Source organism: Argopecten irradians, chromosome 3, assembly GCF_041381155.1.
Source record: "Argopecten irradians isolate NY chromosome 3, Ai_NY, whole genome shotgun sequence".
NCBI lineage: Eukaryota > Metazoa > Mollusca > Bivalvia > Pectinida > Pectinidae > Argopecten > Argopecten irradians.
Window position 1 is genome coordinate 32,287,789 of NC_091136.1, and position 14,959 is coordinate 32,302,747.

The 14,959-nt window shown below is 34.1% G+C and overlaps 2 protein-coding genes across 3 annotated transcripts in view; one reads left to right on the forward strand and one right to left on the reverse strand.

Annotated features, from left to right (window-relative positions):
• The window catches only part of LOC138318251 (E3 ubiquitin-protein ligase TRIM9-like), a 61,137-nt gene extending 54,047 nt beyond the window's left edge, over positions 1-7,090 (forward strand). For both annotated transcript variants that reach the window (XM_069260457.1, XM_069260458.1), the window contains 2 exons: positions 728-952; positions 5,170-7,090. In XM_069260457.1, coding sequence (XP_069116558.1) covers positions 728-952; positions 5,170-5,474 — 530 coding nt within the window. In that variant the 3' untranslated portion in view covers positions 5,475-7,090. The remainder of the gene's footprint in view (positions 1-727; positions 953-5,169) is intronic.
• Positions 7,091-10,237: 3,147 nt separating this feature from the next.
• LOC138318256 (radial spoke head protein 4 homolog A-like) lies at positions 10,238-14,952 on the reverse strand. Its single transcript, XM_069260462.1, has 9 exons — positions 14,718-14,952; positions 13,685-13,874; positions 13,101-13,376; positions 12,765-12,822; positions 12,391-12,504; positions 12,108-12,205; positions 11,797-11,938; positions 11,071-11,440; positions 10,238-10,868 (listed from the first exon to the last, which is right to left on the reverse strand). Exons 1-9 carry the CDS (start codon positions 14,837-14,839, stop codon positions 10,640-10,642), a joined length of 1,599 nt encoding a protein of 532 aa, XP_069116563.1. The 5' UTR covers positions 14,840-14,952; the 3' UTR covers positions 10,238-10,639.
• Positions 14,953-14,959: the final 7 nt, after the last annotated feature.

The window sequence follows — 14,959 nt, forward strand, 5'->3', positions numbered from 1 at the left end:
GATATGTCTGGGACATGTTGTGTAATATAAGCTGTGTGGACTTCTATAACCACTGTTTAATGTCTGTGGTCTGATGAAATCTGACTAATACCATCCTTAAAAGTACATGTCTGACAGACTTGTAAACAATTACAAACACCCTGGTCATCCAATAGAAATAGTCCCCTGTATCTACTGCCCTTAGACTCCCAGCTAGAAAATGATCTGTATGAACCAGTAATTATCTCCCTTGGATTTTAAGAAATAACACATATTAGCTGTGTACATACTGTATATATAACAAAGACTACTGTAAGACATTAACATGTAATCTACCTTGTGTTTTCCTTTGAATAAAATATGTTGATATATATATACTTTCAAGTCGCAAAGTATTCTTAATAGAAGCTCAATTGGCAAAGCAATAGGTTGTGTCTGCAGTTATTCCCCTTTATTTCCAGCAAGAATATAAATGGTTCCTTGATCTTATCTCCTTTGGATGTCAACATGTTACAAAATCTGTAGATATCACAGTTATCATGACTTACTGTCCTTGTGATTGTGTGTCTTGTGAAATAAATTACCAGGTAACCCATTTACCCTTAAAAATGTATTTTGGAATCTCCCGTAACTAAAGCTGAAACAGTTCATTATAAAATTTCAGGGGTGAATGAGTTGTGTGTAAATATCATCTGACTTTAGTTTAAAAAACTTTCCATCTATTTGACCAACTGTCCTTGTTTTGTAGTTGCCTGGTTCCAGTTTGATCCATCTGCGTCCCATCCTGACATCATCTTCTCCAATGAGAACTTGACCGCCACATGTAACAGTTTTGACCATCGTGTCATCCTCGGAAGTACAGGGTTCTCAAAGGGCGTCCACTACTGGGAGATAGTCATAGATCGATATGACAACCATACAGATCCAGCTATTGGCATTGCTCGATTTGACATCGACAAAATGATGATGCTTGGTAAGTTTCTAACACTGGCCGGTTAAATTTCTTAGAGAGTGGTGGAAGATAAAGACACATTGGGTTTTCTCTGGTGTTGATTTCTTAAATGCAAATGGAACTCCTTTAATAGCTTCAAATTCACAAAATCATTTTAAGGTCTAGATGAACTTTAAAAAGCAACAATTGGATGATGTCATAGGGCCCTGAGGGGCCAATAACAGTGACTGAGACTATAGGAATAGATATCTAGGGACAAAGTTAACATGCCGGCACTGCTTGCTTTCACCTTCTCTATGAATTATTCATTCATTCCGTTACAGAAGGGGGTTAATCAGTTACAGTGGCAATAATAACCTTCATTGCTCGGCAGTTATCATAAATGAAGCTTTTAATGCTGAATTACCCACAACCAATAATGGAATCTGCCAAATCTATCATAAGTCTGGTTTATCGGCTCAATATAGGGGTGTAAGGTTGTGAAATGTGCACTTGTTGAACTGCTAGCTGTTACAACAGCTCTGTCCATTCATACTGCCACCCTTCTGAATCGCTTATGAGTTGCTGTGAAAGAGAAACAATCCGACTGTTTTAACTAAGCCTGTGTTCACTGGGATTCATTATCTCCACACAAAGTAACACATTGTTTTAACAAGGCCTCTTCCAGGTTTTTGAAATTTAATCAAAAGGATTTTACAAATGAAGGCATTCTTTTGAGAATCACATTTAACTAAGTGAGCTCACCACCTATTGGGAAGAAGAAAACTGGTGTCAGAATAATTGCAATGCTACATTACGGTGGCAACATGCATTATCAATTACCAATTAAGCACCCTATTGTATTGCCGTTACCAGACATGGTTTCGAAACAATTCCTGTTGCGTAGGGTTACATACACTTTAAATTTCAATTTTTGAAGTTTCAATTACGCAAGAGATAATATAATAAATTTTCTTTTGAACTAATTTTCCTAATCCAATTTATTTTTACCTGTCGCTTAGGATGCTATAAATGTGAACAATTGTAATTTTAAAACTGATGAACTGCTGATCCAAGTGTAACAAATAACTTGAGATAGATGGGAAGTGTTAAGGTATAAAATTTTCTATTCTTTCTTAATATGATTAGTGTTTATCTTGAAAATCTCTTTTTTTTCCCTTTTTTTTTTGAGGGGGTGGGTTGTTAAAAGTACAAATAATTTGAATGCTTTAACTAGTTAAATGGGTTAATGCTTTTTGCTTTTAAATATGGATTGTCATATACAGTAAAACATGTTTAAAATGAACACACTTTCGATGATGTAGTAATTTTCATTCCCCATAGTGTATAACAAACTCTCCTTATAATGAACTGAGTTTGTTGGTCCCCACAGATTTGTTATAACCATGTTTTACTGTATACGTTTGGTGAATATTGACAAAAATTTTAAAGTCTGGTATTGGTATTAGAAGATCTGAAGATTAGAAGAAATATGTGTGATTTGGTTTGCAACAAATGACAAAAGAGGTTTTGAACATCAATGAAAGGGCCCCTGGTGGATCAGAGCTTTCAATGTTCTCCAGTCTCTCATTTCTCTAGATCCTGAATCTAACTTTTTTCACCAATGTTTATATTTGGATAGCTAAGGAGTAAGTGAGTAGCTGGTAATCTTGGTGTTACCGCAGAAGGAAAGGGAAGCTGTAGAGATTTCCTACAGGCTCTCATTACTTACCATTATCTGGGCCTTCTATCAGTGAATGTTGACATTAGACAAAAAACTAAATGTAGATAAATGTGCAAAAATATTCAGATGTCTGTAGGCAGTTAGATTAATGTCAACTGATAGCACATGTCCAAAAGCAACCTCTGGAGATTTTTATCCAAGGAAGTACATGGCACACAGATCTAAAGAATCTTTTAAACAGGGTAAACAAGACTGATGAAGATGTGTGTCTGAAGAGCAAATTGCATGCTCGTCAATGGGATGATTTTAGATTCATTTAAAGGTTACATTTTAAAGATGAAAAGGATGCACCAGAAAACACTGGTACAGTAAAATGAAAGTTATGTAAGATATAATTGAGTCTTGAAGCTGTGTCCTCTTGACTTCTGGACATGAGTGGCATTGCTTGCTGTATATATATAGCCTGACTAAAAGGTTCAATACCTGCAGTCAATTTCTGTTAACCCTGTCTCAATGAGAGCTCCACTCTCGGATTGTGCTTTAGAGAATCACGGTGCAGTAGTTAGTGCACATGATCCATGCAGCCTTTGATGTGAGGTGCAGCATTTAGACAGGACTGCCTTGAGTGGCTTCCTACATTGTATCACCACTGGTACACCGAAGTCAGCTGCTGTAACTTTACAGATTTTATTGGCCGAATCTTTCCACAGCAAACATTTATAATTAAAGTAAATTAAGTTATGCAATATTGAAAACAATTTCTTAATTTTGTGAGTTTCTTTTCTATTTTCTTTCTCAATTCACTTTTATATCATATTTATTCTAGCAATTTTTCATCTCAACAGATTAATATGACGAATGTTATTTACAAAAATACTTCAATAATCTTTTCTATGGTGTACTGGTGTAAACCTAAAAAAATATTTAATGAAATCTAAAGGAATAACTTGTTTATTATATACATGTATAGTTATAATTTATAAATTAAAGGCATATAGCTTGCTATAAAGTCTAGAGGAAACAGTTTGTCATTTGTAGAATTCCATCTTGATCACTGCTGGCAGAACATATAATGAGATTTGCCATACCAACCATTGCTTCAGACCATTTCTCTCCCAATGATAGCCAACATTTTATTAAAAACATATGAAAGCCAAGACTTTATTAAGCTGTATGATATGTATGGAGGGTGGCGGAGCTATAGAGATACACAGCCAATCATTCCTGACTAATTGTCTTCTATAGCCAATCACTACAGAATCTTGAGTAGGATCTGAACATAGACATTTATACTGGATTCATTAAGCATAACTTTATACCAACACATACTGTTTTCATTAGAAGGTCTATAGTTACTACAAACTTTCTGGTCTTCATTTAAAATTCCTGAAATCTGTCTGTGGAAATCTGACTAAGAGCCTATCTATATCTCTTATTGCAATTGACCATGTCAGGGATCTGTGGAGCCCCAGTATGGAACCACATCTGGCCAGACTCCTTCTCTCAAAGTAAATAATTTAATTAAATGGAGTGGTTTCATGTCGGATTACGATTGCTTAAACAATACAGGGTGTAAATATAACTGTATTATATATGTACTTTAAAGATTAGGCTTTATATAAAACTCCATAATCAATTTAATATAGAATTCTACCTCGCTGCACTAATCCAGACAACTATTTGGTTTAAATCAGCCGTACAGAGTCACATGGGAGTTTACTGAATGCCTGAGATTTAACTGAATGCTTGGGTATTATGTCCTGCCTCTGATCTATTGTTATATAATCATGCCTTATATTGAATCTGTTTCACTTACTGTAATAAAATTGTTACGAATGTTTTAAATTGGAGTGGTATCTGAATATCATGATTGTCACCTCTGATTTAATATATCAGGTACATTAGTATCAGATTAAGGTGGAAACCAATTAATGTCACAAACCACTTTCCATTTGTGATATTGTTGTCTAAAATAGTTATCTTGAAATATCCTCAGTTCATTATGCTTCTTCAGGAATGAATATCTGAGAGGAATGGAGTTAAAATTTGAAAGCATTTATACAGTCTTCAGAAAATGGAAACACTATACATGTAATTACGTCAGCCAAGCTAACAGAATACATGGGAACCTAATATATCAGAATAAATACATGTAGAATTGCACCAGAAATTGTCCCTGTGAGAGGTAGAAATTCAATGATTTCTGAATTACAAACTATTTCAAAAATAGAAACATGATCATTTTAACTTTAAAAGTACATTTACTATGTGATTCTGTGTAGATGATGCTATTACAGAATTTCTTTCAATAATTTTTCATACATGTGGTTTACTGTTTTGGTCTTTTGTTCTTTACCCATTTGTTTTACATAATAAGATACAATTTTATCTCTGTATGGCTTTGATTTTCAGGAATATATGAAAAGGGTTTGATTTCATCATACTGATGGTATAACATTGTTGTAGAGATTATTTTTTGTTGTATTCTGTGTTGTATTGACGCCATGGCTTTGTAGAAAGTATTTTTTGTTTTATTCTGTGTTATACCAACAGTATTGTTTTTTGTGTTTTCCAGGTAAAGACGATAAAGGCTGGGGTATGTACATCGACGATAGCCGGAGCTGGTTCATGCACCATGACAGTCACAACGACCGAACCGAGGGCGGCATCAAATGTGGCAGTGTTATTGGAATCCTGCTCGACCTTGACAAACGCATGCTTAGTTACTATGTAGATGAAGAACCTCACGGACCAATCGCCTTCACGCATCTCCTTGGAGTCTTCTTCCCAGCCATCAGCATCAACAGGAATGTTCAGGTTACTCTACGCACAGGGATCGAACCACCAGTCGAGAGCGACCATGAAGATGATTCCTCCTAAGGCAAAAAGAATCTCAAAAATCTTGTGATCTCCATCTGCAATCAAAATCATGAACTGAATCATAATTAGTCTGTTTATTATAGCCAGTGTTTGCCAAACTATTGTAATCGCAGATGTGCACTAAAGATGTGAACAGGAAAAACTTCAGAATGTTGTAATGAGTAATTTGTCTGTAAATTCTGTGCGGCTCATCCAAGACATTTAATGAGCATCATGTAATTAGTGTTGGTAAATAAGTTAATGTTACAAATATGATAAATATTGTAACATTAAATCATATTGGAATGAGGATTTGTGGCTTTAAAAGTTTGTGCTGTTAACAAATGGCGTTATGATTATTTAGTGCTTTTAAGTGTGCATCACACAGATGAGGGGAGGTAACTGCAGTATAACTGACACTGCTGTTGACAGTGGTGACGTTGAATGTCTATTGTTGCTATCTTTGCAGTATTACTTCATCACTATGCAAAGAACTACATTCAGCATTCATGTACATTGTTAATTAAAGAAACCAAAATTGTTTCCATATTTTCTAGTCAGTATTTCTTACGTTTGAGTCTTTTTTTTATTATTTTATTTTTGAAATCCTAGATCTTGCAATGATTGTAAATTTTATTTGATGCCGTGTTTTATTTAAATATGTTACATTGTATAATCTTTATTTTATCGTATCAAGGCTCTTATTAGTTAGTTGATTAATAAGAAAGTATTAATTTGTGTAATGTTTTATCATACAATCACCTGTCTATAACTGTCAAAATAAACAGCAGTAAATCACTTTTAGAATAGGACTATCTTAGGATGACTTTATACCATTGTATTACAAAGAGAACTTATTGTGTGTGAATCTTGATCCAATTGCTATATCAACGTTGTTTTAGTTTGTGTAACTGCAATAATACAATAAGGTTTTATATGAATTTGTATTTAATGTTTATGTGAACTGAATGAAGAGGTTTTCAAAAACCCCTGCCATACTTATACTAAGGACTTTACCCATGTCCTAAGATTGATAGTTACTTGTGACTGCTTCATCGTATGAGCAAAACATTTTATTTTTGTATAATGCAAGGAATTAGAGTCAAGAATTCACAAAATTGTATGCAGTATGATTGGTGTAAGTTTTTTTTTGTTCATTGAAAGAAGGCACAGAATTAGAGCCAAATCTTTAGCAATAGCATTATTATAATTTTTCAATGCCAACAATTCCTCGTATGGTATATTTGATAAATTATACATGTATGTTTTTAATTTGAAAATAAGAAGGCATCTGAAAATGTTCTATTTTACAGAATGATTAAATCAAGGTTGTGATTTATCAAAATAAAGATTTTAATTTCGTTAAAAAAACATTTTGATACATTTATTTTGACATTAAATTTGTATATATTATGTGTTTATTTATTTTGGATCCATAATTTGATTTGATAATATAATCATACATTATATTTGTCATATTTTCTTCATGTTTTGGTTACATACATTTTTTCTCATTCAATCATGTAATTGACAAACTGCAGTTTGTGGGAGCGTACAAGGGGAGACAACCTGCTGTGTGGTAGACAGTCTTGTACATAAACAACCACAAATATTAGAAAATAAAATCATAAATCACATGTTATTGTCTGGTTTTGTTTTATAAAAATACACCTCTAGAATGTTCTTCAATGAGACTTTTATTTTCTAACAGTACTATTTGTGATACAAAAGTTAAATAACTATGTGAAGTATTTAAAGTATTTTGTAGTCGGGCAAGGATGGCTAAAATCGGTAAAAATGATGTGAATGTATCCAGTAGAATTTCTTATGAAATAGAAAAATAAAATCTCTCGCCAAAATCTGTCTGCGTACGAAGAAATTAATTTAAAGTATAGGAATCCTAAAACGTCCTCCCGGGTGACTATGTCCGTGGTTACATTTCCACGCAGCCTCGCTTTCAATGCTTTCAACTTTCCTTTACTTTAATGGTCAGAACTGGGAAACGTAAGCAGAACTTGGCCGTCGTATTAATATGTGAGAACTTTTGGAAGGCCAATGAACGCATTTAGACTGGTTTTCTTTGCCCGACCATTCACTTTAAAGGCCCACTAACATTCCGAAACGGTTTTTGATTTTTAAAATGGGAATGTAAAACGAGATTAATAATTTTGTCGAGTGGCAAAAGTTATTAATTTAACGTTAATACTACACTTATTATCACCTAAACAATTTAATTAAAATAAATAAAATGTTAATTTTCATAACGCGGGTCGTCTTATGATTTCCCCCGTCGTCCTAAATACCGCGCAGTAGTTGACTATCACTGCGGCAGACGGTAAAACAGCGAAATGACTCTCCATTGTTATCATATATTACGCAGGAAATCTTTCATATGTTTGGTGTTGTAACCTCATCTTAGGCCATCGGTATATATTTTCTGAGGTAATTAATGTTTTTAAGAAATCTTTATATTTTGCTCCAGAAAGGTAGTGGGCCTTTAAAAAAAAAAATCATATTTCAGATGGAATGAAGTCTTGGTTTACTGGGACAGGAAATATAAGCAAAAGCTAGAAAACTATAATGAAATATGAATGTTATTAAATAAGGTGAAAATGCATCGTATATTGCTGGTTTCAATACAGGAGTTTTGAGATACACAGACATCATACAGTTTACAGTAAATCGAACCTCTGCGGAGTAAGTAATAAGCATAGTTTGTTATACACATATTACAGATGTCTTATAATGACATTGTTGAGGAAAGAAAATAACTATGTTACAACCAATATTTGGCTGTAAGTGTGTTCATTATAAACATGTTTTGCTGGACTGTTGATAAGTCCCACCTTCTGGTGTTTGTGATGTCACAAAAACACATCAAATTACAACGTCACAATCTCCAGAATGTGGGATTCATTCACCTATGCGGTTTTGATATCTCAAATATGGATAGATGTCATTGTCCAAAAAAATATGATACCACTCTTAACTCTAATTAAGAAATGTTTGTGATGGACACAAGCAGCAGAAGAGACTATGCTATACCCTAATATCCTATAATACATGTGGATGAATAGATCATAGACTTGGAAACTTGCAGTTAACAGAAAGGATGAGTAAATATAGATAGAGTGTCAATTGTGTTATATTGGTTAAATGAATATTTCATAATGACAGTAGTAACATCAGCTATTTCATTTTACAAAGATGATGAACCGACTTTCTAAGTAATTAGATTTGAAAAAGCCAGTTGTATTTGTGGGTTATTAATTTTACAACCAAACAAAACTATTAATTCTATTTGTCATGATCAGACTATAACAGTGTGGTATTTAAGGAATAGATTTTTATTTTGTTGAGTTTATGAGGGTATAATGATAATAAAGCCTGCGTAAAATATGTAACTGGGCTATAATGATAATGGAGCATGTGTAAATTATGTATCCCAGGCAAAGTCAGGTTACATAAAATTAACATGGGCTCCATTATCATTATACCCTCATAACCTCAACAAAATAAAAATGTATTCCTTATATTTGCAGTTTCTCACACAATGAATCGCAGCAGTTGCATATTTTTTTCTCATCTATCATTGTCAACGAATTCAATTGAACAGCTGATTATAATCGAGTCATTCATATATTCCAACCAAAAGTTGGGATTTCCCTCCGCATTTCTGCATTGACAACAAAAGAAAAAAGTTCCCTGTTTCTTATGATTTTTAATGGTCATCATGTCATAAAAACATTCATTTTTATCAAAATCAGTTTTCGGGAACTGATTTCTGAATTTGTTATATCAAGTTATCTCCCCTTGATCGATTGTCATTACAATAGAATCGCAGCATGTGTTCCATTATCATTATACACTGATAACGATAACACTAGAAAGCATGGTTATTGAGTCCATGTCAGTGCAAACTGTCAATATATCTCGATGACCTATTTATTCAACTTTGCTCAATTATATGAATGCCCCACAAAATTGAAAATATCAACCTTGTGAACATATCTAACGTGACCATACCCCATTTGGTACACGACCCCTTTTGGTACAAAATTAGGGTTTTCCCCTCTAAAATCCTAGTTACTGTGTTTTGTTATTTATACAGAAATGAATCCTCAGATTTAATTTTATATCCCTAAACATGGTCATTTTCCACCCACACCCACATATGTATACAGCATCCACAATATAGTACTTTAGACCACCCTATCTTCAGCTTTGTGTTTCTCGTGATGGTGAAAAAAAGAAATCCAGTCTGTACTGTTGCTGTTTGTATCATGGTAGAACAGATTTCATCCAATTGACAGATCGTCAGGCAGTACATAGCAACGCCTCAAAGTCAGGTGTTATACCCAAAGGTTTGATTGATCCATCATGCAGTATTCCCCGAATAACAATGTATTCCACTTTGCATATTACAGAGTTTCCCCCAATGCCGGTTGGTATTCATTGTGATATCATTATTTTATGAGCGAAACTCAGGTTGTTTTGTCGGAAAAGTATTGTGTTATTTTCGCAAACACACAACGTCAAAATCAATACCTACACGAAAGGGCAGATAACTCTGTAATATGCAAATACAGAGACGGGAAGATATCTTCATTTCCAGTAAGAGGCATAGAAATAGCTTCATTTCCTCTAGGTGTGTAAAAGACGTTTTCATTACCAATAAATGTATTACAAATGTCAAATGGTTTTTGTTGTTGTTATTGGTGTTGTTTGGGTTTTTTTTGTAATGGAGATAGAAGTTTAGATTTTCATTAAGAAATGTACACAAGTTCATATCAGAATAATTTATTCTATCACATATTTATCTTTCTATACAATATTATGTAAAATAATCATGTACTCAGCGGAAGTATTGCCTCAGAATTCGACATCCATGAGTGAACATGAAAAATTGCAACTGATATAAATATTATACACAATTCTTCAAGAACAGTTCTATATACAGCACAGGTAACTCTTTCTTCATAAGGCCTCACTTTTGGACCAGCAGCTTTTCATTTTTTTTTTAATTTCATTACCTATCCACAGATATGTTTGTAACTAATCTGCAATATTTGAAATATACATTGATTATCACAGTTTACTTAAGGAATGGAACTGATATTCAATCGTTTTGTAAGGTTGATGAGTCCAATGAAAATTTAATGAAATGTCTAATCACTCAAAGACATCTAATCATCCTCATCCTCCTCTTCCTCTGCTTCTTCCATTTCCTCTGCAGCCTCAGCAGCCTCCTGTTGTGCATGCCTGAGTGCATTCTCCTCCTCGACAGTTGGATCCTCAGCCTCAGTGATTTCAGGGCCACTTGGAAACTCGTCCTGGATTCCGGGAGTTGGTTGTGGGCTGTAGTTGTCCTGGTTGTATTTGTGACCAAACCCAAGGTAAACATTTTCGAACTTCCTGTAACAGTAAACAAATTACAACATTACATACTACCAATATAGCTATAAACATAACTTTATAAAACTACCAGAAACATTGATTTTACTTTTCTTGGACGTCCGACAGAAATTTAAAGATATCTCTTTGAGGATGAAAAAAATAAAATCTAACGCATGCAACAAACACTAACTAGGCATACTACAAAAGTTATTATACTTACTTTCCGGTGGCAAATGCATGTGCTCCTGGCCAGAGATTTGAGTGTAGCACTGCCAGGGCGTACTGTGGGATGAGGTTTGATGAGAGTTTAGCAGTCCATGGTGGAAGGTTACCAATCTCTGCGTCCTCGGAGAGAGGTGTGAGTAAAGGCTGTCCACGCTCTGGTTCTGGCTCATCAGGCTCTTCCCTCTCCTCTTCTTCATCCTCATCCTCAAAATCTTCCTCATTCTTCTGGACGGGATTGTGCCACTGACACCGGCCCTGTGGCAGGATGAACTGTACGTGATGTACCCAGTGTTGTAGTGACGCATCACACAGGTCACGCAGGGGAAGTCCCTCAAAGTCGAGATTTGTCACAAAATGATCACGGGCTGTACAACAAATAGATAATGCATATCTCAATAACAAATTTCTATGTGGTCCAAATATGTTGATACATGTTTTCTAACTAATTAATGCCCCTATCAAAGAGATTCTTACTTAAGATTTTTAATGTGAGAACATTTACTTATTTTATCAAAAACAAGTCTAGAAAATTTTACAGAATATCTATATAGTGTACAAGCATACTTGACTACAGGTTTCAAAGTTTATTTATGCTTATTTGTCTTTTGAGACTTTAAAGGGAATTTGACAAGCTGTCAACAACATGTCAAGTAAGTTTGACATACATGTACATATCAGACTACAACAGACAGTGTCACCCATAACATGTAGCTATACACACCTTCTCCCTCCTCTTCTTCCTCTTCCTCCTCATCAAACTGGTAAAATCCAAGGGGTGACACGTGGGTTCCAGCGCTGATACGTGCAATCTGGGCTCTCAGGTAGTTACACTCATTGCCAGGGAAGGGGGGATAACTGACAACCTAAAACACAAAGCAGTCATTTGCAAACATCTACCACTACTAAACACCTTAGATTATTTTTGATGAAAAGGCAGAATAATTAAGATTTGAAAACTGACTTTTGTAGCATAGCAATTACTCTAGCTTTAAGTGTAAAGTTAATGAAGAGGAAATGGAGAGGAAAACTTACTGGAGCATCAAGACGACCAGTGAAGAATTTCTTGATGTTTCTGGCTTGGGCAATCTGAGCTGGAGAAACTGGGGGAAGTTTGATCCATGGTTTACCAGCTGTAGGGAAAGAAATGAAGATATTTAGAATTCTATCAAAACAGCTAATTAAGATAGATCCTTATCATATGCAAACTGAATAATAATTCACCTTACAGTAAAACTTCAATGTTGTACATACATAGAATTTCTGAATTTTATATATACTAATATAGTTCAAATTAAAATATTATCATAAAACTTACGATCATTGCACACAAAGTATGTCTTTTTGTTTGTGCCTGTCCTGTTATCTTCTTTGGGGATTTCTGGTGGGGGTTTGAAATCTGGCTTGGGTGTATCATCTTCTTCTTGTTCTTCTGTAAAACAAATTTAAGTTGTGAGTATTAATTAGGATCATTTCACAAAGAAAAATGTATTTAATATAAAGAAATTAACAGATAACTTGTAAGCAAGGGAAGTGTTGTGTTTTTCATTATCATCTATTCAAAGTTTAATGCATATTGTTTCAATATGCTAAAAAATACACCATTGCTGATTTTTTAAGGACAATATTTTCAATTGATAGATAACTTGTTTAAAAGATGTTTATAAAAAACAACAACTATACTACACACACCTTCTTCACCCTCCTCATCATCTTTCTCAGCTGTCTCTTCTTCATTCTGTTCTTCAGGCTGAAAATTAATACAATACATGTAAAAGATATAACATCAATTGCATGACATGAAAAACAAATCAAATCAAACTGTATTTATATACATTGTTCTATATATATTTATGCAGATACCAAGAAGTGAAACAATGCTATTTATCCTCATTAATATTAAAATAAAAAGACACTCAATTTCATTTTTACATTATATGTTAAGAGAACAAAACATGTAATTTTGATTAACTAAAAACAATGATCACTTTCACAATCTTAACGTTGTCTTATTTTCAAGAAATTCACCTCTTCTTCTTCCTCCTCCTCTTCGTCACCTTCTCTGTATTCCACCTCAGCTACATAATAGTTTTGTTCTCTACCAAAAATTTTACCCCAGAATCTAACATGGGCTAATGTGTGACTGTCTACAAGATTTTTAAGTGCGAGCCATATACGAATCACTTCTTCTCTATTCAAACCAACTCCAGCTTGTTCAAAGAAAAAGCACAATTCCATGAGATTTGGCAGAGGAGTTTCCACCTCCTCATCTTGTTCAACCTCCTGGTCGTCTCCATCTCCTTTCTGGAATAAATATTAATAAGAAATACAATAACCATCACTAATCATACTAATATAACTATTTTTATTAAACAATGTTTTATTCTTAAACTCTCTACAGTGATAATTGCTCCAGAAAGTTTTAAAAGTAGAATTGCTTAGTTCTTATAAGCATATTTAAACTCTGATTTCAAGGGGCAATAGAAGAGGGTAAGTATATGTATAATGCCAAAATCAAGAAAGTACTTTAAAGAGTTTTAAAAATCTTGAATCCATTGTGTCTAAATATACAAATTAAATACAAAAAACAAAACACAAATCCCTCAACTTACCGCAAACAATTTTCTTTGCACATGAGCTAATGCTACTTCTGTGGACTGGTCTATTTTATCTTGGACAGTATCAACCTTTGATGTAAATTTGGCTTTCTTTGTGTCTTTGCTGATGTCTTCAAAAATATCTACTACATTTCCAGGACGTTCATCTAAAATTTTGGTCAAGACACCACTCAAATGGTCAAACCTGAAAGAAAAATCAACGATATGGAGAAATTGTCTCTTATTACTGTCTAGTTGATTGACATGTAATTGAATGTACTACTAACATGAAATCACATCTTGATTTCTTTCCTGTTTTAACTGCAGTAGTGATGATTGTGGGCCAAAATACAGGATGAAACATTAGATCAAATTATTGATTCTCGTATATTTGGGACAGACAAACATGTGGTTTGAAGGGTTCTAATTACCTGATCTGCTAAAAAGTGTTTTGGTGCCTGAACAACTTGGTAGATCAATTAGTTTAAATCATCTGGTCTGACCTCCTAATATCATTACTTACACAGTTTGTTAGAGACTGTTAGTGACCTAATACAGAAAAATATTGGGTCTAAAATAAACTTGTATCGGGCGAGACATTACATGGAGGGTGTATCCATATTATTTTGGTGAAAATACCATGTAATGTGATCAATGACTTCCCACTTGTCGATAAATACCAGTAACACACTGGTGTTAAAAAAATGCTACAAAAGTATAGTTAGGACAATAATGTTCAGTAGCCTTAGGAATAACCACTGCATATATATACATGGCATTCAGTTCAATCTTTTACTCATTTTTGTCCTTATCAACGAATGATTGGCTTTGTCTATACCCAGGACAGAAATTGTTATGACAATGCTTATTGTAATTTGCAATCTGTACATTATGTACAAATTACCCAAATTGAAAATCCAAAATTGAAATCAATACTTTTGAAAACCAGAGATAAAAATAAGCATACTGAAGACTTAAAAACTGAAACAATCTTAGCAACAACAAAGGTAAATGTGATTACACACCGAGACAAACATGTGTCACTTACAAGTTGCATCCTGTGTCTGTGCTGGCAGTGAGAAGATATGATTTTGCATTGATATATTGTTGATCTTTAGGGTTAATATTCACATCCATGTTGACTGGTGTTTGTGGATTATCGCTACTCATATCACAATGAGGAAACGATTCCCTCCCAGTCTTCTAAACAGCTCTGTACTTGGTCTTGGTGGCTGCTTGTTGTTGCTAAACTACACACTGCAATGCCCTGTGTGTTGTTGCTAAGGAAAA

What these genes read in the sequence shown, in the direction of transcription:
- LOC138318256 (XM_069260462.1), bottom strand. Translation starts at nt 14,839, where the DNA reads ATGAGTAGCGATAATCCACAAACACCAGTCAACATGGATGTGAATATT. An exon ending in CTGGTCGTCTTGATGCTCCA is followed by an intron (nt 11,939 to 12,107) that starts GTAAGTTTTCCT and finishes TTTGTGTTTTAG; the next exon opens with GTTGTCAGTTATCCCCCCTT. An exon ending in GGAAGAAGAGGAGGGAGAAG is followed by an intron (nt 11,441 to 11,796) that starts GTGTGTATAGCT and finishes TTTGTTGTACAG; the next exon opens with CCCGTGATCATTTTGTGACA.